The sequence below is a fragment of the Pseudophryne corroboree genome, chromosome 11 (assembly GCF_028390025.1).
Source record: "Pseudophryne corroboree isolate aPseCor3 chromosome 11, aPseCor3.hap2, whole genome shotgun sequence".
NCBI lineage: Eukaryota > Metazoa > Chordata > Amphibia > Anura > Myobatrachidae > Pseudophryne > Pseudophryne corroboree.
The window spans coordinates 332,659,712-332,685,810 of NC_086454.1; the positions used below are offsets into that span (position 1 = coordinate 332,659,712).

General features: G+C 47.3%; 1 protein-coding gene across 6 annotated transcripts in view; it reads right to left on the reverse strand.

The window, feature by feature from the left end:
* The window catches only part of NLRC5 (NLR family CARD domain containing 5), a 253,349-nt gene that overhangs the window by 208,698 nt on the left and 18,552 nt on the right, over positions 1 to 26,099 (reverse strand). For all 6 annotated transcript variants that reach the window (XM_063945766.1, XM_063945765.1, XM_063945768.1 and 3 more), the window contains exons 10-14: positions 23,286 to 23,345; positions 16,754 to 16,834; positions 15,576 to 15,659; positions 14,121 to 14,210; positions 3,199 to 3,264 (exon numbers count right to left, since the gene is read on the reverse strand). In XM_063945766.1, coding sequence (XP_063801836.1) covers positions 3,199 to 3,264; positions 14,121 to 14,210; positions 15,576 to 15,659; positions 16,754 to 16,834; positions 23,286 to 23,345 — 381 coding nt within the window. The remainder of the gene's footprint in view (positions 1 to 3,198; positions 3,265 to 14,120; positions 14,211 to 15,575; positions 15,660 to 16,753; positions 16,835 to 23,285; positions 23,346 to 26,099) is intronic.

A 26,099-nucleotide genomic window follows, 5' to 3' on the forward strand; every position in this document is an offset into this window, starting at 1 on the left:
ACTGATGTATGCCACTGCTGTGGCGTTGTCCGACTGTACTCGGATCGCGTAATCTTTGAGCAGAGGAGAGGCCTGAAGCAGAGCATTGTAGATCGCCCGAAGTTCCAGAATGTTGATTGGAAGGAGGGCTTCGTGGGCTGACCACCTGCCCTGGAACTGAGCCCCTTGGGTGACAGCTCCCCATCCTCTCAGACTCACATCCGTCGTGAGGAGGGTCCAATCCTAAATCTCAAAACTCCAGTAGGTTGGAGGACTGCAGTCACCACAGGAGGGAAATCCTGTCCTGAGGTGACAGCCGTATCATCCGGTGCATCTGTAGTTGTGATCCGGACCACTTGCTCAGGAGATCCAATTGAAATGTTCTGGCATGGAACCTCCCATATTGGATCGCCTCATATAAGGCAACCATCTTCCCCAACAATCTTATGCAAAGATGGATGGATACTCGAGCAGGTCAGAGCACCATGCGGACCATCTCCTGAAGTGTTCTCACTTTGTCCTCTGGGAGGAACACCTTCTGGGCCACAGTACCCAGTAACAACCCCAGGAACAGAAGCCGCTGAGTTGGCTCCAGATGGGACTTCTGTAAGTTGAGAATCCGCCCATGGTGTGACAGAAGTTGAATAGTGCGGTCGATATGGAGCAATACAAGCTCCCTGGATCTTGCTTTTATCAGGAGATCATCCAGGTAAGAGACCACACTGACCCCCTGGACCCGGAGCTGGAACATAATTTCCGCCATTACCTTCGTGAATACCCTCGGAGCTGTGGACAGTGCCTAGAACGGGTAGTGATCGTCCAGTAGGGCAAACCTCAGATAAGCCTGATGAGGTGGCCAAATTGGAATATGAAGGTAGTCGTCCTTGATATCCAAGGAAACCATGAATTCCTGATCTTCCAGGCCCGCAATCACTGCTCTCAAGGATTACATTTTGAACTTGAAAACCTTTAGGTAAGGGTTCAAGGACTTTAGATTTAAAATGGGCCTTACCGAATCGTCTGGCTTTGGTACCACAAACAGGTTGGAGTAATAACCCTTTCCTCGTTGTGGTATTGGCACTGGAACAATGACGTGGGACTGGACCAATTTTTGGATGGCCTGTTGCAACGTAACTTGTGTATCCTCCAAAGCTGGTAAGCTTGATCTGAAAAATTGTTTGGGAGGAGTACCGTCGAACTCCAGCTTGTAGCCCTGAGAAATGAGGTCCCTGACCCAGGTATCCCGGCAGGAAACCTCCCAGACGCGGCTGAAGTGACACAGTTGAGCTCCTACCTCGAGATCCCCTCGGGGTGGGTGGGCACCGTCATGCTGAGGACGTAGTGGAAGCAGAACTGGTGCTCTGTTCCTGAGAACCGGTGTTTGCAGGTCTTCTTGTCTTACCTCTGGTGCCTCTAGCCGCATTCGAGGCACCTCTGGTCCTAGATCGAAATCTGTTAGACCGAAAGGACTGAACAGACAGCCCCGGGTAGGAATGCCTATCATATCATGACATCATATTCTTAAGGGCCCCTAGCCAGGAGGGCTCTGGACCCTCTCCCCCAGCCCCCTCACTAAGTTGTGAAGATTGGCTGCACTGTTCACATGAAACAGTCAGATGATAAGGGAGAGAATCTGATGTGGCACACACTGCATAGTTTGTGTTTACCCATGTTCACAGTAAATCACAATGACATACACATAGACACAGACAGTAAAACATATCAGAGAGAGAGAAGACCAGCACACCCCAGCATCCCCAGTGAGGCTGTCAGCTTACTATATCACAGTGAAACACTAATGATTCAGCCGCACCATGAACCGGGGGACCCCCCCTAGCTGGGCCCCCGGTTTGTACTCACCACAGTCGTCACCTTCAGGCATTTGTTAAGGGTGTGCGGCGTGCTGCGATTGCGACAGCTAAGGTGCAGTGCCCCGCTGAATAAACAACATCTCAGGACGGTGGTCCAGCAGCCAGGAAGTGGCTCTGAAACCTTGCAAGGCCGGTGACCGTCCCCCCCTAACTCCCATGGCGCAGGCATGCTGTTGCCCAAACAGCACACCGAAAATAATAAAAGCTTAAAAGAAACTGAAGAAAACTCTCTGGAGCTGCAGAGTGTGCATCCTCTCCTGCGGGCACTTTTTTCTAAACTGCCTGTGGGAGGGGGCATAGAGGGGAGGAGCCAGCACACCCAGTGAAGAAATTTAATGTGCACCGGCCCCTTTGGACCCCGTCTATACCCATCGTACTAAGGGGGTCATTCTGACCTGATCGCACGCTGCCGTTCATCGCAGCGCATCGATCAGGTCAGAAGTGCGCAAGCGCCGACGGCTGTCGTTGCCTACCGATTGCCGGTCGCTGGGCGGGAGGGGGCGGTACGTCAGCGTTTGGCCGCCGCTTTGTGAGTGCGGTCCGGGACGCAGCGGCTGCGTGACGTCATACGCAGCCGCTGCAACCCGGGCAGCGACAAGTATCTCCTGGCCAGCACGCAAAAGCTGCGCTGGCCGGGAGTTACTCCTGAAGTGCAAAAGCATCGCCGCTGTGCGATGCTTTTGTACTTCTGCGGGAAAGAGGAGAGGGGGGGCGGACCTGACGTGCGGGGTGGACTAGCCCTGTGCTGGGCGTCCCCCCGCATGTCAGTGTGCCTGATCGTAGCTGTGCAAAATTTTGCAGGGCTATGATCAGGTCTGCATTAGGCCCTAAGTTTCCCCAATATCCCTTATGGATGCTAAAGAATAAACAGTTCACCGTATTCCACAAATATACCCAGAATATATATACCCCAGAGCCCCCAACGCTGGATGTGTAGATATGTGGGGGGGGCCCTGGTGACTGTCCCTGTTGTTAATGCTGCATTGACGTTGGGTTATATTAAAGGAAAGCTAGGACCGCTGTTAATACTACAAAAATCTGATATTAAACAGTTGGCTGCAAAATCATCTCCGAGCTTATAAAGTCATTAAACAGTACTGTGAGGAATGGCCAAATGGGACAACTGTAGTGCAATTGTGTTAAAGTTGTTAAAGCAGGCTCAGATCCTCCCCTTACGCCAAGCAGTGCCAATCCCTAAGCAAGGACTGGTTATGGGTTAATCTAGCTTAGGATGCATTATTTGTTTCCAGAAATATGATGCATACAACCATAGGATAAAAAGGAACAATAAGACCAATAACTGAAAACAATTCAATTATTCTGATTTAATAAAAAACTAAAGCGGTACCTGATATCTCTGTGCCCATCGTCACTGCCAGTAGAGAAACCGATCTCTGCCGTCTGCTGTATGCCGCTTTTTCGAAACATAAACAAAGTGACATATAATAAAATATTATCTCTGGCTTTTATTTTAGATCATAAATGCTCCCACTTTTGCCTACATGTCAATACTGGGGGCCTGAGCAGGACGGTTCGTTGTTCTAATACCCCTAGTGGCTGAGTCAGATGTTGCCTGGATTCCTCATTTGCCACAGTGGATTCTGGCATCTTCATGCCAATGGTGCTGAAGGCCCCTCTCTGGTGTATATCAATTGGTCCGACAGGTCCACTGCTGGTGCCTGCATGTTCTAATATGGTATCCGGTCTCAAGGTCAACCCCACTTAGGTCGACAGTCATTAGGGCAAACGCTATTGGTCGACATGCATTAGGCCGACAGGGTTTCTAGGTCGACGTGGTCACTAGGTTGACATGTTCTAGGTCGACATGACAAAAGGTCGACCTGAGTTTTTCACAAATTGTTTCTTTTTTCTCTGACGTCCTAGTGGATGCTGGGAACTCCGTAAGGACCATGGGGAATAGCGGCTCCGCAGGAGACTGGGCACAAAAGTAAAGCTTTAGGACTACCTGGTGTGCACTGGCTCCTCCCCCTATGACCCTCCTCCAAGCCTCAGTTAGATTTTTGTGCCCGACCGAGAAGGGTGCACACTAGGGGCTCTCCTGAGCTTCTTAGTGAAAGTTTAGTTTTAGGTTTTTTATTTTCAGTGAGACCTGCTGGCAACAGGCTCACTGCATCGAGGGACTAAGGGGAGAAGAAGCGAACTCACCTGCGTGCAGAGTGGATTGGGCTTCTTAGGCTACTGGACACCATTAGCTCCAGAGGGACCGAACACAGGCCCAGCCTCGGAGCTCGGTCCCAGAGCCGCGCCGCCGGCCCCCTTACAGAGCCAGAAGCAAGAAGAGGTCCGGAAAAATCGGCGGCAGAAGACATCCTGTCTTCACCAAGGTAGCGCACAGCACTGCAGCTGTGCGCCATTGCTCCTCAGCACACTTCACACTTCGGTCACTGAGGGTGCAGGGCGCTAGGGGGGGGGCGCCCTGAGCAGCAATAAAAACACCTTGGCTGGCGAAAATACATCACATATAGCCCCCAGGGCTATATGGATGAATTTTAACCCCTGCCAGATTCCACAGAAAAACGGGAGAAAAGGCCGCCGAGAAGGGGGCGGAGCCTATCTCCTCAGCACACTGGCGCCATTTTCTCTCACAGCTCCGTTGGAGGGAAGCTCCCTGGCTCTCCCCTGCAGTTACTACACTACAGAAAGGGGTTAAAAAAGAGAGGGGGGCACTAATTAGGCGCAGTATAACAATACAGCAGCTATAAGGGGAAAAACACTTATATAAGGTTATCCCTGTATATATATATAGCGCTCTGGTGTGTGCTGGCATACTCTCCCTCTGTCTCCCCAAAGGGCTAGTGGGGTCCTGTCCTCTATCAGAGCATTCCCTGTGTGTGTGCTGTGTGTCGGTACGTTGTGTCGACATGTATGAGGAGGAAAATGAGGTGGAGGCGGAGCAATTGCCTGTAACAGAGATGTCACCCCCTAGGGAGTCGACACCTGAGTGGATGAGCTTATGGAAGGAATTATGTGACAGTGTCAGCTCTTTACAAAAGATTGATGACATGAGACAGCCGGCGACTCAGCCTGTGCATGTCCAGGTGTCTCAAAAGCCATCTGGGGCTCTAAAACGCCCGTTACCGCAGATGGCAGATACAGACGCCGACACGGATACTGACTCCAGTGTCGACGATTAAGAGACGAATGTGACTTCCAGTAGGGCCACACGTTACATGATTGAGGCTATGGAAAATGTTTTTACACATTTCTGATAATACCAGTACCACTAAAAAGGGTATTATGTTGGGTGAGAAAAAACTGCCTGTAGTTTTTCCTGCATCTGAGGAATTAAATGAAGTGTGTGATGATGCGTGGGTTCCCCCGATAAAAACTGTTAATTCCTAAAAAGTTATTAGCATTGTACCCCTTCCCGCCAGAGGATAGGGCACGTTGGGAAACACCCCTTAGGGTGAATAAAGCGCTCACACGCTTGTCTAAACAGGTGGCACTACCGTCCCCGGATACGGCCGCCCTTTGGGAACCTGCTGACAGAAAGCAGTAAAATATCCTAAAATGTATATACACTCACACGGGTGTGATACTGCGACCAGCAATCGCCTCAGCCTGGATGTGCAGTGCTGGGGTGGCTTGGTCGGATTCCCTGACTGACAATATTGATACCCTAGATAGGGACAGTATATTACTAACTATAGAGCATTTAAAAGATGCATTTCTATATATGCGTGATGCACAGAGGGATATTTGCCGACTGGCATCAAGAGTAAGTGCGCTGTCCATTTCTGCCAGAAGAGGGTTATGGACAAGACAGTGGTCAGGTGATGCTGATTCCAAAAGGCATATGGAAGTATCGCCTTATAAAAGGGAGGAGTTATTTGGGGTAGGTCTAACAGACCTGGTGGCCACGGCAACGGCTGGAAAATCCACATTTTTACCCCAGGTAGCTTCTCAACCTAAGAAGACGCCGTATTATCAGGCGCAGTCCTTTCGGCCCCATAAGGGCAAGCGGGCAAAAGGCGCCTCATTTCTGCCCCGTGGCAGAGGGAGAGGAAAAAGGCTGCAGCAAACAGCCAATTCCCAGGAACAAAAGCCCTCTCCCGCCTCCGCAAACTCCTCAGCATGACGCTGGGGCTTTACAAGCGGTCTCAGGCACGGTGGGGGCCCGTCTCAAGAAATTCGAGACGTCCCCCCCTCGCCGTTTCATAAAGTCTGCTTTACCGACGTCTCCCTCAGACAGGGAGACAGTATTGCAAGCCATTCACAGGCTGTATTCCCAGCAGGTGATAATCAAGGTACCCCTCCTGCAACAGGGAAAGGGGTACTATTCCACACTATTTGTGGTACCGAAGCCGGACGGCTCGGTGAGACCAATTTTAAATCTAAAATCCTTGAACACTTACATACAAAGGTTCAAATTCAAGATGGAGTCACTCAGAGCAGTGATTGCAAACCTGGAAGAAGGGGACTATATGGTCTCTCTGGACATCAAAGATGCTTACCTACATGTCCCAATTTACCCTTCTCCAAGGGTACCTCAGGTTTGTGGTACAGAACTGTCACTATCAGTTTCAGACGCTGCCGTTTGGATTGTCCACGGCACCCCGGGTCTTTACCAAGGTAATGGCCGAAATGATGATACTCCTTCGAAAGAAGGGAGTTTTAGTTATCCCTTACTTGGACGATCTCCTGATAAGGGCAAGATCCAGGGAACAGTTGGAAGTCGGGGTAGCACTATCTCAGATAGTGCTGCGGCAGCACGGTTGGATTCTCAATATTCCAAAATCGCAGCTGATCCCGTCGACACGCCTTCTATTCCTAGGGATGATCCTGGACACAGTCCAGAAAAAGGTGTTTTCTCCCGGAGGAGAAAGCCAGGGAGTTATCCGAACTAGTCAGAAACCTCCTAAAACCAGGCCAAGTGTCAGTGCATCAGTGCACAAGGGTCCTGGGAAAAATGGTGGCTTCCTACGAAGCAATTCCATTCGGCAGATTCCACGCAAGAACTTTCCAGTGGGACCTGCTGGACAAATGGTCCGGATCGCATCTTCAGATGCATCAGCGGATAACCCTGTCACCAAAGACAAGGGTGTCTCTCCTGTGGTGGTTGCAGAGTGCTCATCTTCTAGAGGGCCGCAGATTCGGCATTCAGGACTGGGTCCTGGTGACCACGGATGCCAGCCTGCGAGGCTGGGGAGCAGTCACACAGGGAAGAAATTTCCAGGGCTTGTGGTCAAGCCTGGAGACATCACTTCACATAAATATTTTGGAGCTAAGGGCCATTTACAATGCCCTAAGCCAAGCAAGACCTCTGCTTCAAGGTCAGCCGGTGCTGATCCAGTCGGACAACATCACGGCAGTCGCCCACGTAAACAGACAGGGCGGCACAAGAAGCAGGAGGGCAATGGCAGAAGCTGCAAGGATTTTTCGCTGGGCGGAAAATCATGTGATAGCACTGTCAGCAGTGTTCATTCCGGGAGTGGACAACTGGGAAGCAGACTTCCTCAGCAGGCACGACCTCCACCCGGGAGAGTGGGGACTTCACCCAGAAGTCTTCCACATGATTGTAAACCATTGGGAAAAACCAAAGGTGGACATGATGGCGTCCCGCCTAAACAAAAAATTGGACAGGTATTGCGCCAGGTCAAGGGACCCTCAGGCAATAGCTGTGGACGCTCTGGTAACACCGTGGGTGTACCAGTCAGTGTATGTGTTCCCTCCTCTTCCTCTCATACCAAAAGTACTGAGAATTATAAGACGGAGGGGAGTAAGAACTATACTCGTGGCTCCGGATTGGCCAAGAAGGACTTGGTACCCGGAACTTCAAGAGATGCTCACGGAGGACCCGTGGCCTCTACCTCTAAGAAGGGACCTGCTCCAGCAAGGACCCTGTCTATTCCAAGACTTACCGCGGCTGCGTTTGACGGCAGGGCGGTTGAACGCCGGATCCTGAAGGAAAAAGGCATTCCGGATGAAGTCATCCCTACCCTGGTCAAGCCAGGAAGGATGTAACCGCAAAGCATTATCACCGCATTTGGCGAAAATATGTTGCGTGGTGCGAGGCCAGTAAGGCCCCGATGGAGGAATTTCAACTAGGTCAATTCCTGCATTTCCTGTAAACAGGAGTGTCTATGGGCCTAAAATTGGGGTCCATTAAGGTTCAAATTTCGGCCCTGTCAATTTTCTTCCAGAAAGAACTAGCTTCACTACCTGAAGTTCAGACGTCTGTAAAAGGGGTACTGCATATAGAGATGAGCGCCTGAAATTTTTCGGGTTTTGTGTTTTGGTTTTGGGTTCGGTTCCGCGGCCGTGTTTTGGGTTCGACCGCGTTTTGGCAAAACCTCACCGAATTTTTTTTGTCAGATTCGGGTGTGTTTTGGATTCGGGTGTTTTTTTCAAAAAACCCTAAAAAACAGCTTAAATCATAGAATTTGGGGGTCATTTTGATCCCATATTATTATTAACCTCAAAAACCATAATTTCCACTCATTTTCAGTCTATTCTGAATACCTCACACCTCACAATATTATTTTTAGTCCTAAAATTTGCACCGAGGTCGCTGGATGACTAAGCTAAGCGACCCTAGTGGCCGACATAAACACCTGGCCCATCTAGGAGTGGCACTGCAGTGTCACGCAGGATGTCCCTTCCAAAAAACCCTCCCCAAACAGCACATGACGCAAAGAAAAAAAGAGGCGCAATGAGGTAGCTGACTGTGTGAGTAAGATAAACGACCCTAGTGGCCGACACAAACACCGGGCCCATTTAGGAGTGGCACTGCAGTGTCACGCAGGATGTCCCTTCCAAAAAACCCTCCCCAATCAGCACATGACGCAAAGAAAAAAAGAGGCGCAATGAGGTAGCTGTGTGAGTAAGATTAGCGACCCTAGTGGCCGACACAAACACCGGGCCCATTTAGGAGTGTCACTGCAGTGTCACGCAGGATGTCCCTTCCAAAAAACCCTCCCCAATCAGCACATGACGCAAAGAAAAAAAGAGGCGCAATGAGGTAGCTGTGTGAGTAAGATTAGCGACCCTAGTGGCCGACACAAACACCGGGCCCATTTAGGAGTGGCACTGCAGTGTCACGCAGGATGTCCCTTCCAAAAAACCCTCCCCAATCAGCACATGACGCAAAGAAAAAAATAAAAAGAAAAAAATAAAAAAATTATGGACGGACTGCCGAGTGCCGACACAGAGGTAGCCACAGCCGTGAACTACCGTACTGTACTGTGTCTGCTGCTAATATAGACTGGTTGATAAAGAGATGTCGTAGTATGTATGTATAAAGAAGAAAGAAAAAAAAACCACGGTTAGGTGGTATACAATTATGGACGGACTGCCGAGTGCCGACACAGAGGTAGCCACAGCCGTGAACTACCGTACTGTACTGTGTCTGCTGCTAATATAGACTGGTTGATAAAGAGATGTCGTAGTATGTACGTATAAAGAAGAAAGAAAAAAAAACCACGGTTAGGTGGTATACAATTATGGACGGACTGCCGAGTGCCGACACAGAGGTAGCCACAGCCGTGAACTACCGTACTGTACTGTGTCTGCTGCTAATATAGACTGGTTGATAAAGAGATGTCGTAGTATGTATGTATAAAGAAGAAAAAAAAAACCACGGTTAGGTGGTATACAATTATGGACGGACTGCCGAGTGCCGACACAGAGGTAGCCACAGCCGTGAACTACCGTACTGTACTGTGTCTGCTGCTAATATAGACTGGTTGATAAAGAGATGTCGTAGTATGTACGTATAAAGAAGAAAGAAAAAAAAACCACGGTTAGGTGGTATACAATTATGGACGGACTGCCGAGTGCCGACACAGAGGTAGCCACAGCCGTGAACTACCGTACTGTACTGTGTCTGCTGCTAATATAGACTGGTTGATAAAGAGATGTCGTAGTATGTATGTATAAAGAAGAAAGAAAAAAAAACCACGGTTAGGTGGTATACAATTATGGACGGACTGCCGAGTGCCGACACAGAGGTAGCCACAGCCGTGAACTACCGTACTGTACTGTGTCTGCTGCTAATATAGACTGGTTGATAAAGAGATGTCGTAGTATGTATGTATAAAGAAGAAAGAAAAAAAAACCACGGTTAGGTGGTATACAATTATGGACGGACTGCCGAGTGCCGACACAGAGGTAGCTACAGCCGTGAACTACCGTACTGTGTCTGCTGCGACTGGATGATAAATAATGATATAAAAAATATATATATATCACTACTGCAGCCGGACAGGTATATATATTATATAATGACGGACCTGCTGGACACTGTCTGTCAGCAGAATGAGTTTTTTATAGAATAAAAAAAAAAACACCACACAAGTGAAGTCACACGACGAGTGTTTAACTTTTTCAGGCAATCACAATATAGTATACTACTAACTATACTGGTGGTCAGTGTGGTCAGGTCACTGGTCAGGTCACTGGTCAGTCACACTGGCAGTGGCACTCCTGCAGCAAAAGTGTGCACTGTTTAATTTTAATATAATATGTACTCCTGGCTCCTGCTATAACCTATAACTGGCACTGCAGTGCTCCCCAGTCTCCCCCACAATTATAAGCTGTGTGAGCTGAGCACAGTCAGATATATAATATATACATAGATGATGCAGCACACTGGGCTGAGCAGTGCACACAGATATGGTATGTGACTGTCTTGTACTCCTGGCTCCTGCTATAACCTATAACTGGCACTGCAGTGCTCCCCAGTCTCCCCCACAATTATAAGCTGTGTGAGCTGAGCACAGTCAGATATATAATATATACATAGATGATGCAGCACACTGGGCTGAGCAGTGCACACAGATATGGTATGTGACTGAGTCACTGTGTGTATCGTTTTTTTCAGGCAGAGAACGGATATATTAAATAAAACTGCACTGTCTGGTGGTCACTGTGGTCAGTCACTAGTAAACTCTGCACTCTCTTCTACAGTACTCCTAAGCTCCAGTAAATCAGGTCAATCTCTCTCTCTCTCTCTCTCTCCTAATCTAAATCACTGTACTCCCTAACAGCTGCTCCCCGTCCCCAATCCTCCCCACAATTATAACTAAGTCACTCAGTCTTTACTCTTTTCTACTATAACGGAGAGGACGCCAGCCACGTCCTCTCCCTATCAATCTCAATGCACGTGTGAAAATGGCGGCGACGCGCGGCTCCTTATATAGAATCCGAGTCTCGCGAGAATCCGACAGCGTCATGATGACGTTCGGGCGCGCTCGGGTTAACCGAGCAAGGCGGGAAGATCCGAGTCGCTCGGACCCGTGAAAAAAAACATGAAGTTCGTGCGGGTTCGGATTCAGAGAAACCGAACCCGCTCATCTCTAGATACAGCCTCCTTTTGTGCCTCCAGTGGCACCTTGGGATCTCAATGTAGTTTTGGGGTTCCTAAAGTCACATTGGTTTGAACCACTTGAATCTGTGGAGTTAAAATATCTCACATGGAAAGTGGTCATGTTGTTGGCCCTGGCCTCGGCCAGGCACGTGTCAGAATTGGCGGGCTTTATCCTGTAAAAGCCCTTATCTGTTCTTCTATTCAGACAGGGCGGAATTGAGGACTCGTCCTCATTTTCTCCCTAAGGTGGTTTCAGTGTTTCATCTGAACCAACCTATTGTGGTACCAGCGGCTACTAGTGACTTGGAGGACTCCAAGTTGTTGGACGTAGTCAGGGCCTTGAAAATAGATGTTTCCAGGACGGCTGGAGTCAGGAAATCTGACTCGCTGTTTATCCTGTATGCACCCAACAAGCTGGGTGCTCCTGCTTCTAAGCAGACTATTGCTCTTTGGATTTGTAGTACAATTCAGCTTGCACATTCTGTGGCAGGCCTGCCACAGCCAAAATCTGTAAAAGCCCATTCCACAAGGAAGGTGGGCTCATCTTGGGCGGCTGCCCGAGGGGTCTCGGCGTTACAACTTTGCCGAGCAGCTACTTGGTCAGGGGCAAACACGTTTGCTAAATTCTACAAATTTGATACCCTGGCTGAGGAGGACCTGGAGTTCTCTCATTCGGTGCTGCAGAGTCATCCGCACTCTCCCGCCCGTTTGGGAGCTTTGGTATAATCCCCATGGTCCTTACGGAGTTCCCAGCATCCACTAGGACGTCAGAGAAAATAAGAATTTACTTACCGATAATTCTATTTCTCGTAGTCCGTAGTGGATGCTGGGCGCCCATCCCAAGTGCGGATTGTCTGCAATACTTGTACATAGTTATTGTTACAAAAATCGGGTTATTATTGTTGTGAGCCATCTTTTCAGAGGCTCCTCTGTTATCATGCTGTTAACTGGGTTCAGATCACAGGTTGTACGGTGTGATTGGTGTGGCTGGTATGAGTCTTACCCGGGATTCAAAATCCTTCCTTATTGTGTACGCTCGTCCGGGCACAGTATCCTATACTGAGGCTTGGAGAAGGGTCATAGGGGGAGGAGCCAGTGCACACCAGGTAGTCCTAAAGCTTTACTTTTGTGCCCAGTCTCCTGCGGAGCCGCTATTCCCCATGGTCCTTACGGAGTTCCCAGCATCCACTACGGACTACGAGAAATAGAATTATCGTAAGTAAATTCTTATTTTTTTACTTTTGATCCGCGTTGACTACAATTGAGAACAGAAACCATTGCGAGCCATGCGAGGGGACACGATGCACTAATTGGGATTCCCGTCACTCTACGAAGAAAAAGACACAAAAAAACTAAAAAAAACTCAGGTCAACCTTTTGTCATGTCGACCTAATGATTGTGTCTACATATTTTGGGTGTCAACTTAGATACTACCGACCAATAGTGGTCAACCTAGACACTGTCGACCTAAGTGTGATCGACCCTATGAACCACACCCGCTAACATACCACTTGGTGTGTCTTTAGATTAGTGTGGCATTCTATGGGGTAAATTTACTAAGATGGGAGTTCTATTTAAGATGGGATATTACCCATAGCAACCAATCAGATTCTACTTCTCATTTATCTAGACTCTTCTAGAAGATAATACCTGGAATCTGATTGGTTGCTATGGGCAACATCCCATCTTAAATAGAACTCCCATCTTAGTAAATTTACCCCCATGTGTCTTTTTCAGTCCTCCCCCTATAACCTCCCATGTAGTCCCTTTCTTATAACATACGTCTACATTTGAATTGCAACTCTGTACAAACACTGGGCTTGATTCATGTTTGTAAGTGAAGCAAAAAAAAAACAAAAAAACAAGCAACTGGGCAAAACCATGTGCACTGCGGGCGGGGGGGGGGGGGGGGGGGGGGCAGATGTAACATGTGCAGAGAGAGTTAGATTTGGATGGGGTGTGTTCACACTGAAATCTCTATTTTAGTGTAAAAATAAAGCTAACATTTGTTCACGACATGCAAAAGCTGCCAGTATTTACCCTGCATAGAAATAAAATAAATGTATTTGCTCCCCTTGCATGGCAACATGGGGGGGTCATTCCGAGTTGATCGCTAGCTGCATTCGTTCGCTGTGCAGCGATGAGGCAAAAAAATGCACTTCTGCGCATGCGTATACGACGCAATGCACACGCGCAACGTACTATTACAACGAACGATGTAGTTTCACACAGGGTCAATCGCACTAGTGGGCGCAGAGTGATTGACATGAAGTGGGCGTTTCTGGGTGTCAACTGACCGTTTTCAGGGAGTGTTCAGAAAAACGCAGGCGTGCCAGGAAAAACGCAGGCGTGGCTGGGTGAACGCAGGGCGTGTTTGTGACATCAGAACAGGAACTGAACAGTCTGAAGTGATCGCAAGCGCTGAGTAGGTCTAGAGCTACTCTGAAACTGCACAAAAAAAATTTGTAGCCGCTCTGCGATCCTTTCGTTCGCACTTCTGCTAAGCTAAAATACACTCCGAGTGGGCGGCGGCATAGCGTTTGCACGACTGCAAAAAACTGCAAGCGAGCGATCAACTCGGAATGACCACCATGGTTTGTCCCAGACACACAAAGTTACTTACAAAAATTAATCAGCCCCATTCTCAGGATGCATGCGCGGTGCACTCATAGTTCTTAGGACTTTGCCGCAGAACTTATTGAATAGGAAACAGCTGGGAGGGTCTCGCATAACATTTTGGAACCCTATTTAAAGTCCCAACCCAAAGGATCTGCTCACTATTTTTGATTAAGGACAAACAAACAATACATGTTTTATAACGGTGCTTAAGAAAATCAGAAACTAATCGTAAGTTATTAGGATATATTTAACAATTAATTTCATTTATTTTACTGTAACAGCAAAGTATTATTTGTATCAGTTCATAGTATGATAATCCATACCTGACAAATATGTGTTTTACATTGAGGCAGGACAGCATGGAACACACAAGGTGAAATATTCCTTCTTCAGATAACTGTGTCTTGTTAAGCCTAAGAATAACATATATGCTCTATGTTAGTAAATGTAAAGTTGAGTTGACAGACAGTTTGTGGGCGGGGCCAATGTGCAGTTTATCATATCACTGGGGCAGTATGGATGGTGTAATGGTTAGCATTACTGCCTCACAGCACTGAGGTCATTGGTTCGATTCCCACTATGGCCCTGTGTGGAGTTTGCATATTCTCCCTGTGCTTGCGTGGGTTTCCTCTGGGTACTCCGGTTTCCTCCCACACTCCAAAAATATACAGGTAGGTTAATTGGCTCCCAACAAAATTAACCCTAGCATGAATGTGTGTGCATGTGATAGGGAATATAGATTGTCAGCTCCACTGGGGCAGTGACTGATGTGAATGGCCAAATATTCTCTGTAAAGCGCTGCGGAATATGTGTGCGCTATATAAATAACTGGTAATAAATTAATAATATCATCAGGGAGTATTGACATCACAGAGGTATAGTGTGCATTATGCCTCAAAACTTCTGGGAGACTCCCAAATTTTGTGTGCCCCACCTGGGTGCCTGGAGACGTAGGTAGGTCGCCCGCAGGCCCCTTGCCCCGCCCACTTCCTGAATTAAGTGGATGTACAGATGGGTCCACATTTATCTTGACCTTTAATAGGATTAACTGAGACTGGCCAGTCAGACTTAATCCCCTGCTGTAATGACTGAATCCCCTGCTGTATTGTTCTCTGTATAGTATTGCAGCTGAGAACAATAGATGAAGGGTTTATGTTAATAAGCCATGTTGTGCCTAGGCGCAGAAAACTAGTCAAGATAACTGTGGACCCATCTGTACCAAGCGATGTGATAACACGATTTGCAATGAATTACATCATCATGGCCATGACTCCTACTTGACAACGCCGGGGAACATGGCTGCGTACAGCGAGGTGCGTGTACACGATGGTCAAATTGTAGCATCATGCTCCCAGTATCGCCCACCTCACTGCACCATACCCCCTGCACTTCCCGTTCGGCAGCTCGTCCCACAGGCTGTTGCCATCTATGATTAATGTACCCCCAGCCCACTCCCCTCCCATCTGCGCAAGTGAAAGTGTCACTTAAAAAAAATAAAAAATAAGTAAGTGTTCCGGGACCTAGGTACTGTAAGTGCTGGTTCATCTGCAGGGAAAGCGCCCCTGCCTTTCCCACTGAATATCTCATATAGATTGAGCCTCGTAAGAGCAGGGCCCTCTCCCCTTTGTCAGATTTTCCTTTTGTAAATAAAAGATAATCGTAATAAAAAGGATAGCTAATTATGGCTAGAAGCTGCACTGAACTGAATAGAGGTGTTTATAAAACATGAACAAGAAAGAACCATTTGATCAACAGTATACACAGTATATATGACTTACTCCAGTTCTCCAGATATTGGTATATTGGGCAGGCCCTCAATGAGCAGTTTACAGCCACCATCTCCAAGAGGATTACCAGATAAACTGCAACCGACAAAACAAAATGTTAGACGTCAATTTTTTTACAAAATGAATTATTAGGATTTCTGTCCATTATAGGTGGTCATTCCGAGTTGATCGCACGCAGCAACTTTTTGCTGCTCGTGCGATCAACTTGACGCCGCCTATGGGGGAGTGTATTTTAGCATAGCAGGGCTGCGATCGCTTGTGCAGCCCTGCTATGCTAAAAAAAAGTTTCCTGCAAAACAAGACCAGCCCTGGACATACTTACCCAGTGCAACGGATCCAGCGATGAAGGTCCCGGCTGTGACGTCAGACATCCGCCCTCCAAACGCCTGGACACGCCTGCAGGAAATGGTGAGTAGACACCCCGATCCTCCTTCCCGCTGTCAATCTTCTTGCGATCGGGCCTGCGATCGCTTTCTTTCTTGCGATCGGTCCTGGCGTCGTTGCCCGGCGACTGCCGTCGCTGGGCAATGATGCGCGTGCAGTTCCGACCCGTTCGCACCGCAGCGAAGAACCGCTGTGTGCGAATAGGTCAGAATGACCCCCATAGTCAGGTATGACATGTGAAGCAACACAGCGGAAAATCACAGATATAATATATAATATATAACATTAAGAGGTTAATCCAAGTGCGGGCGAAGGTTGTGAGTTGCCGTTGCAACCGCTTAGAAGAGCCCTATGGGTTTGCAAAATTATGCGGGTCTGAGCTGCCGTAAAGTGAGGCTGCTGCCGTACTAACTGGAAGGGGTGAGAACATCACCTACACTTGGATTGACCCTTAAAAATATGAAGATTATGAATTTGTATGTTGGGAAGGGAGAGAGAGTTTGGATTAAATGGATGTTTTTCCCCATTAATTATCAGGTGAGCGCTAGTTCTTTCTTTGATTTCTACAATTAGAAAAAGATCATCAATTGTGTAAGTCTACAATCTGCACAGATCAAAGATTTTCTATGGCATTAGCCAATCAATTAAGTGCAGGCACCCATGTGATGATTCCTTTTACATTTGGAACCCGACCCATGATTACGAATCGCAAACTGTTGCATAACATAGAATAAAACAGCGCTGCAGTTACAGATATTCATATAGTATTTCCTTATTTAACGTACTTTAAGTGAGAAAGTTGGGAGCCTGTGAGTAACTCAAGCAGCAAAGGAACGTGCTCCGGGGTCAGGTTACAGTTTTGAAGACTGGAATAAAAATGACAAGTTAGTTAAATTGCCAAAAGCAAACAAAAAATGGTCTCAAACGTACATTAAGTCAATGTATTAAGGCCCTCATTCCGAGTTGTTCGCTCGCTAGCAGATTTTAGCAGCATTGCACACGCTAGGCCGCCGCCCTCCGGAAGTGTATCTTAGCTTAGAAGAATTGCGAACGAAAGATTAGCAGAATTGCGAATAGAAAATTCTTAGCAGTTTCTGAGTAGCTCGAGACTTACTCCTACACTGCGATCAGCTCAGCCCGTTTCGTTCCTGGTTTGACGTCACAAACACGCCCTGCGTTCGGACAGCCACTCCCCCGTTCCTCCAGACACTCCCGCGTTTTATCCTGGCACTCCTGTGTTTTTCCGCACACTCCCAGAAAACGGTCAGTTTCCGCCCAGAAACACCCACTTCCTGTCAATCACATTCTTCGTTCGGACGTGAGTAAATCTACTAAGTTTTGTGCTAAAATACTTAGCGCATGCGCACTGCGTACCATGCGCATGCGCATTTTCGCCTTAATTGCTTCGTTGCGAAAATCGGCAACGAGTGAACAACTCGGAATGACCCCCTAAATAAGTCTTGTTTACCTCTATGATCTTTAGTGTAGTGATAAGGTGCATACACACTGAGCGTTTTGGCCCAGCGTGTATGTATAGCGATGATGGCTGACATTGCTGGGCTGAAAATCGCTCAGCGGATACACACTAAGCGCTTTTCCCCGCTGGCCAGCGACGTCAGCGGAGGTGAACTGCTTTCCATAGCAGGACGCTATGGAAAGCCGCTCACCCCGCCGTTCATTTACTGGTAATACCAGCAGATGAACAGCGGCCGCCGGCGATGAAGCGGGGGCGCGCATCAGCGCTCATCGCCGGGGCATACACACTGGGCGGTTTTGAGCTGAAAACAGCTCAAAACACCAAAAGTATCCTGCTCTCAGATCAAAATCGCCCAGTGTGTAGGAGCCTATAGGCTGATACACTTCAAGGACTATAGTAACCTAAATCTCAGTAATAAACTAAAACAATTCTTTTAATCAACATAGTAGCAAGTATTTAAATGTAAAGGGCCTCCTACACTACTGCAGCTTCTCAGAGGGGGAAAAGTTGCCTACGTCTCCCTTGAACTGCCTGGCAGCTTCCTGGGCGGCAGGATGGCATACTGTAGGATATATCGCGTGCAGTCCTATTGCATACGATGTATCGTATGCGATCCCAGCCAAGGCTGCCGGAGGCTGGCGAATCCGAGAAATCTATAGAGCAGCCCTTGCAATCTACAGGCCCCGATCCGATGAGCACAGGACCACACATCGGATTCACATGCCATTTGCCACTTTTCATCCAATTTCTCATCCCGATGCGTCGGAATCGCTTGAAATGGGTCCAAATCGCACAAGTGTTAAGCTGGGTAGACACTATGCCGATCACTTGGCTGATCAGATAAATGCTCCAATCCTCAGGTCAATGATCTGAGTAGTGTGTACGCCATACACACTGAGCTATTTGAAGCTCACTGTTTGCCTCCTTCAATGGATCTGGCAGGTCAGCAATCTTAAATATTAATAGGAATAACATCCACCCCAGAGCTTTGTTATTTGGAAAATAAGTCAAGGCTACATCTAACTTTTCCTCTGTGAAAGAGGCTTCTGGGAAGTCCACACCATCATTTGAGAACCCCATCCCACCCCAATAAGCAACCAACTGCTGTTGTGTATAGTTAACCCGTGACACTCAGAGGTCCCTAAAGAAGACAACAAACGTATCAGCTACAGCAGGGGTGACCGGAATTTTTGGGACCTGGGATCTACTTTTTGTTCACTTACCAGTAATCTACCGGCATCAAATAACACCAATAATAACGCTCACATTTAAAAATAGCATCAAGAATGACATCAAATAACCCCCCTCTGTGCTAATCATTCCCTTAGTAGATCCCCCACCTTTTTTGCAGATATCCCCCCCTTCCACTCCCCTGCATAATAGCCCCCTGTACAATACCCTCCTCTGTACATATCCCCCCACTTTGCAGATACCCCCCTTCCTGTCCCCTGCATAATAGCCCCCTGTACAATAATCCTCTCTCTGCAGATCCCACCTTGTGTTAAAAAAAAAAAAACCTTAGTGAAGACACCTCGCAGATCCCCCCTTTGCAGATCGTCCCTCCCCTTGTGAAGAAACCCCCCCTTTGCATAATTTACCTGACAAGTTGTCACACTGCCTAGCTTCAGTCGTCCCTCCCCCTGCAGTCATGGCCTCCCGCTGGCTGCTTCTCCTGTCGTCGCCACCGCCGGCTGGATCAAACTGGATCCAACTAGTGTGATAACCAGGCAGCGGCAGATCCGTCAGTCATTTTAAAAAGCATTGCACACCAGGCCGTTTCATCACATAAGCAAGCAGTTTATTCACAGTTCAGACAGGGTTATCACGACAGTAACATTTAACTTCTTTTTCTTCTCTCCAGCACAATATTCATTTGGGTTACATCAGGTTACATCTCCTTTCATTTGCTTCCCTGGCAATAACAGCATTTACAGTGAGGTGGCAGCATTACAGTACAGAACATACCAGCGCAGTCTCTGGGAATAAGTAGTGCGGCTTCCGCAAACTGAGATTCATTTCAGTGTGCTCTCCCCCATTCGCTAGGGGCTCCATCTAAACGGGATCTCTCATGGACACGTTACTGGGGGCCTTCCGCCACACGTGATTTCCTATCACTCACCCAGCTCGTCCTCTCCCGTAGACTCACACCTCCCATCCTGCTTCTGGGGTACCCCTGAAGAGGAAGATCCCCTTTATTTCTTCCACTGATTGTTCATGCTGTAACTTCTCTCACACTGCAAATCTGGATATCTCTTGCTCTTCCTAGCAGCACCTACATGCTGTTCCATAATGCCAGGGACTGTGGAGTTATAGATGCTTGTTCCACAGTCCCCAGACTGCGTTTCTCCTGGACACTAGCCTGTGCCCTCCATCTCAGTCCTCAGCTCACCCTGATCTGTCTTGTGCTTTGTTCCTTTTTCTAAAATCCCCCTGCTTCCTGTCCTAAACCCCTACATGTGGCAGGGTCTGCCAGAACTGATTTTGGCGCCATAAAACTCCCCCACTCACTGATAAGAATTAAATGGCTTTTGGAACTTTCCAATATCTCTTGTCTCCTAACATTCCAGTATGCCACACTAGCGCCCAGGCTTCTCACATCGGGGGTGACGTAATTACGTCACCCGCGCACCCGCACACTGCATCCCTGGGAACTGTGAAGAGAAGCAGCGGCGGCAGGCTCCTTACAGTTATTTTCTGTTAAGTCTGTCGCGATCTACCGGCGGATGCTCCGCCAGCTACCGGTAGATCGCGATCTACCTTTTGCCCACCTCTGAGCTACAGTATCTGCTTCCCAACTACCGGAGTAATCCCCGTGGAATCCACTGTGGGGGTCATTCCGACCCGTTCGCACGCTGCTTTTTTTCGCTGCCATGCGAACGGGTCCGGAATGTGTTTGCACAGCGGGCGCAATGCGCAAGTGCGTCACTGCCTGGTGACGGGGAACGACGGAATTAAAGAAGAAAATGATCGCTACCGTGATCGCAACGATATTGACAGGAGGAAGGCGTTCCAGGGTGGCAACTGACCGTTTTCTGGGAGTGGTGAGGAAAATGCAGGCGTGTCCAGGCATTTGCAGGGTGGGTGTCTGACGTCAATTCTGGGACCGGACAGGCTGAAGTCATCGCAGTGGGTAAGTAAGTCCAGAGCTACTCAGAAACTGCACAAAATGTTTTTGCACAGCTCGGCTGCACAAGCGTTCGCAGCCTTGCTATGCAAAAATCCACTCCCCCATAGGCGGCGTCTACCTGATCTCACGGGCTGCAAAAAGTTGCTGCGTGAGATCAGGTCAGAATGAGGGCCTACAGCAGGGACAGTTCTACTAGACAAAGTGTCACAAGCTAGGCAAGCAGGAAGCTGCCACCTATATCAGCCTATGAATACATAGCATGCCTGGAGAAGAGTACACAATGTGAGTACTTATCAAACAAATAGTCATCCCGATCTTTTTGAGCTAAAAGCAGGGACTCCCTAACACCAACCTTCTTGCAACTAATATATTGAGACTCCAGATCGTGACAGCCCTGCTCCAACTCACTCTTACAATTACAGTTGACAGCCTTAATTTGTGCAATACGAGCAATAGATGTCCCCACAAAGGAAGGCCTTAAAGACGTCCCAAAGAAGACGGGGATTAGTAATACTGGAATTATCACTGAAATATCCCTCCCTCCCAAGCAGCAACCAGTTCAAAACCCACGGCCATCATGGTAAGCCAAAAATGGGTTTAGTTTCCAAAAGGAGACCCCACGGTCTTTCAAAAGGTCTAATGTAACACAAACCGGGGAATGGTCTGAGATACCTCTAGACAGGAATTCTGTATGGGTAACCAATCAAATCAAAATCGAATCTATATAGGACAAGGCAGAGTAAGTGTTGGACCGGCAGGAGAACTGTCTATCTTGAGCATACCTGAACCTCCAAATATCCACAAAGCCTAGTTCATCCATACGTTTCACAAACAGTGTTTGGCCAGGCAAGAGGTCATCTGAAAAAGCCCTCCAGTGATCAAGAGATTATTATATGGAGGGGGAATATACAGAGTCAAAACATGAAGGAAACAAGAATCAATTTGCACTCTAAGAAAAACAAATCGACCATAGGGGACCAAGCCCAACTTAAAATTAAGATGTTTCTTAACCAATCCGAAAACCCCTGAGAATGCAAAATATGTGTGGAATGATACGCTCAACCCACCCAATGTTTTCTAAGGGTCATGAAGATGAGTTTCCACCAAACAATATCGTAAGAATACGTCTGAGCTTGAGACAAAACTATAAAACATTCACTGGCTATGAGGGGGTAGGTATCGATATGCCAGCGCCCGTCATTTCGGCGGTCAGAATCCCGACCTAGGGATGCCGGGGCACCAGAATGCCGGCAGCAGAGCAAGCACAAAAGAGCCCCTTGCGAGCTTGCTGCGCTCGCCATGTTGCGGGCACGGTGGAGCGACACTATTTATTCTCCCTCCAGGACTGTCGTGGACACCCCAAGTAGGTTTCGGTATCCGGGCAGTCGGGATCCAAGCCCTGGTATGCTGAGCGCCAGGATCACGACAGCCGGGATATTGAATGCATCCCCTATGAGGGAGGGGGCTGAAATATAAAAGGCTATATGCAACATATACCCTTTTCACACCAGAAATGCAGGGACTTACCAAGAAATATGGTCCTGGCATCATGCCGGGGCATTCCCGGGTTGGCCCCCGTTTACACCAGCCTTTCGACCCGGGTCGTCCCGGACCAGCACCTTTTACACTGATCCCGGGATGGCCCTGAATTCATATGAGAATGTCATTAGAAATGGCCTTTTTAGGCCCACAGAGATGAGGTCACCAGTAAGATCCCCAGCATATCCAATCAGCATGAGGAGAGGCAACCCGGGAAGGAGAGACATGTCCCTGCATCGTTTACACTGGCCAGTAACCGGGGATGATTGCAGGGTTGAAATGCCTAGACAGAAATCCCGGGATTTTGGCCCTGGACCGTCCACATCAGCACTAGACCCGGGAACGATCCCGGGAATCTAGGCTAGTGTGAAAGGGGTATTAGCCTCTCCCAAAGGAACCCCCAACTGGCCCAGCAACCCATAGGACATTAGAACCACGTAATAACTGTTGCAGCAAACACAGGTCCCAACAATGCAATGTGATGTTGTATGAAGCTGAGAATAGGACTGACGGGGTATAAAGGACAGAGATGAGGTTTCTCTTTGGGGGGTTGAAACAAGGTAATTATGCAGCAACCTTTTATGCTAATTTGGGGTAGGGTACTATTCTACTATGGGCTATATTTGACTTTTAATATCATATAAACAAATATGCACTCTACATTTACAGTGAACATGTTTTGTTTATTTTTTATTTAAAATGTATGAGCCTCAGATAATTGGGTTTACCTCAGTCTTTTCAGATAATTGGGTTTCTCAGTCTTTTCAGATAATTGAGTTTACCTCAGTCTTTTCAGATAATTGGGTTTACCTCAGTCTTTTCAGATAATTGGGTTTACCTCAGTCTTTTCAGATAATTGGGTTTACCTCAGTCTTTTCAGATAATTGGGTTTACCTCAGTCTTTTCAGATAATTGAGTTTACCTCAGTCTTTTCAGATAATTGAGTTTACCTCAGTCTTTTCAGATAATTGGGTTTACCTCAGTCTTTTCAGATAATTGGGTTTACCTCAGTCTTTTCAGATAATTGGGTTTACCTCAGTCTTTTCAGATAATTGAGTTTACCTCAGTCTTTTCAGATAATTGAGTTTACCTCAGTCTTTTCAGATAATTGAGTTTACCTCAGTCTTTTCAGATAATTGGGTTTACCTCAGTCTTTTCAGATAATTGAGTTTACCTCAGTCTTTTCTTTCTCATCCCAGTAACTTCGTTTCTAGCTTTCTTGAGCTGTGGAGAGCTGCATAGAAACACTTTATTAGTTCTTATAATTGTACACCACAGCACAATATGAAATTGGACCTTGTTTAGTACATTGCGCAATGAGCATAAATGTCCTATAACTCACAGCAATGAATCCAATTAAAGCCACACTTGTCTAATGTTTATATCTGCACTCTGGAGATGCAGAAAGCAGATGGAAAATGAAGAGGTGGGCGTGGCCTGATGACACCATGTGCATCACTAAGTGCGCCAGGCATGGTGTACGATGACACGTTATGTGTCATCGTGGCTTGTCCTTGTCCACTAGTGAGTGCCCTCCAAATATATCTCAATTAAGTTCCAGGGGGTAAATGTAATAGGGTTCAAGTTGTCCGAGATTCTGGATTTCCAGGAATGGCTGAATTTTCAAAGCGGCTACCATTTACAAAGCGAAACCAGGTCCTTGTAAATAATTGCCGCTTTAAAACTACGACCATTCTTGTAAGGTAAGGACAATAGTGCTCTGTGGCTATCTGCTGATCTAACCTGCCCCCCCCCCCCCCCTCAAACTACCCCCAAATGATGTGCAGTTCATTTAATTTTTCTTCCTGCAACACGAAGGGTTCTATTTACTAAGCCTTGGATGGAGATAAAGTCACGAGATAAAGTACCAGCCAATCAGCTCCTAACTGTTATGCCACAGGCTGTGTTTGAAAAATGACAATTAGGAGCCAATTGGCTAGTACTTTATCTCCAGTGACTTTATCTGCATCCAAGGCTTAGTAAATAGACCCCAAAGTCTCATATTTGCATTCCAGGCGTAGAATGAGGTGCAGCCCCAACTCCACAGGACTTCCATATCCTTTAATACTGTGACATACTTTCAACCAGGACCAGAAAACCTGCAATGGATGGAGCCTAATTTTGGTCATAGATTCAATTTCATCTAGCGCCATATCTGTGTGGAATTTCTGTGGGTTTCCTCTGGGTATTCTGGTTTCCTCCCACAAACCAAAACATAATGCTACAGTAGGTTAATTTTCTTTTGCCCAAAAAAAATATAGCCCTTGTATGTAAATGGATGATGTAAGGTAATATAGATTGTAAGCTCCACTGGGGCAGGGACTGATGTGAATGACAGAAATATTCTTTATACAACACTGCAGAATATTAGTACACTATATAAATAACTTCATAAATAAACAATGAATAGATTAACAAATAGATAATTTTGCTCCCTAACAATCATCATTCACTAATGCATTATCTTCGGAATTCCGGCTGTCAAGATTTCGGCGTCAGCATTCTGACAGAAAAGTGTTTATTGATGTGTCGTACTGGGGCAGAGAGAGTACTGTGCCTGGAATTTTGCATGATTTTGTATTGCGCATGCCCAAAAAATGAACGCATGCAAATGCGTAATTGCAGAGTCAAGCGGATTGGGGGTGTAAAAGGACGTAGGCAAAGGGTAAAAGGACATACACATAGGCGAAGGGTAAAAGGACGTACACATAGGCGAAGGGAAAAAGGACGTACACATAGGCAAAGGGTAAAAGGACGTACACATAGGCAAAGGGTAAAAGGACGTACACATAGGCAAAGGGTAAAAGGACGTACACAAAGGCGAAGGGTAAAAGGACGTACACATAGGCGAAGGGTAAAAGGACGTACACATAGGCGAAGGGTAAAAAGACGTACACCTAGGCGAAGGGTAAAAAGACGTACACCTAGGCGAAGGGTAAAAAGACGTACACCTAGGCGAAGGGTAAAAAGACGTACACCTAGGCGAAGGGTAAAAAGACGTACACCTAGGCGAAGGGTAAAAGGACGTACACCTAGGCGAAGGGTAAAAGGACGTACACCTAGGCGAAGGGTAAAAGGACGTACACGTAGGCGAAGGGTAAAAGGACGTACACGTAGGCGCAGGGTAAAAGGACGTACACGTAGGCGAAGGGTAAAAGGACGTACACGTAGGCGAAGGGTAAAAGGACGTACACATAGGCGAAGGGTAAAAGGACGTACACATAGGCGAAGGGTAAAAGGACGTACACATAGGCGAAGGGTAAAAGGACGTACACATAGGCGAAGGGTAAAAGGACGTACACATAGGCGAAGGGTAAAAGGACGTACACATAGGCCAAGGGTAAAAGGACGTACACATAGGCCAAGGGTAAAAGGACGTACACATAGGCCAAGGGTAAAAGGACGTACACATAGGCCAAGGGTAAAAGGACGTACACATAGGCCAAGGGTTAAAGGACGTACACATAGGCCAAGGGTAAAAGGACGTACACATAGGCCAAGGGTAAAAGGACGTACACATAGGCCAAGGGTAAAAGGACGTACACATAGGCCAAGGGTAAAAGGACGTACACATAGGCCAAGGGTAAAAGGACGTACACATAGGCCAAGGGTAAAAGGACGTACACATAGGCCAAGGGTAAAAGGACGTACACATAGGCAAAGCTCAGTAAGGGCGTGCTCACACAAATGTGGCCCAAGCAGAACAGCAGGGGATGTATCTCTTACACCGTTTATAGGGATGGTGCACATACAAACTGGGCACACATACTGCCAGATGATGGCATACACATCTCGGCTCTACATATTACTGCAAAGACGCTATTATTGCAATCACTTATTATTGGCGCAATTTACTTCCTTATTGCTACCAAATCAACATGCAGTACCGGAACGGAGCGCATTTGGAGAAGCATGATATTCCATGGATAGTATGCTTTTACAAACTGACGATTCCATATTACATATTTATATAGTTTCCTATACTAGA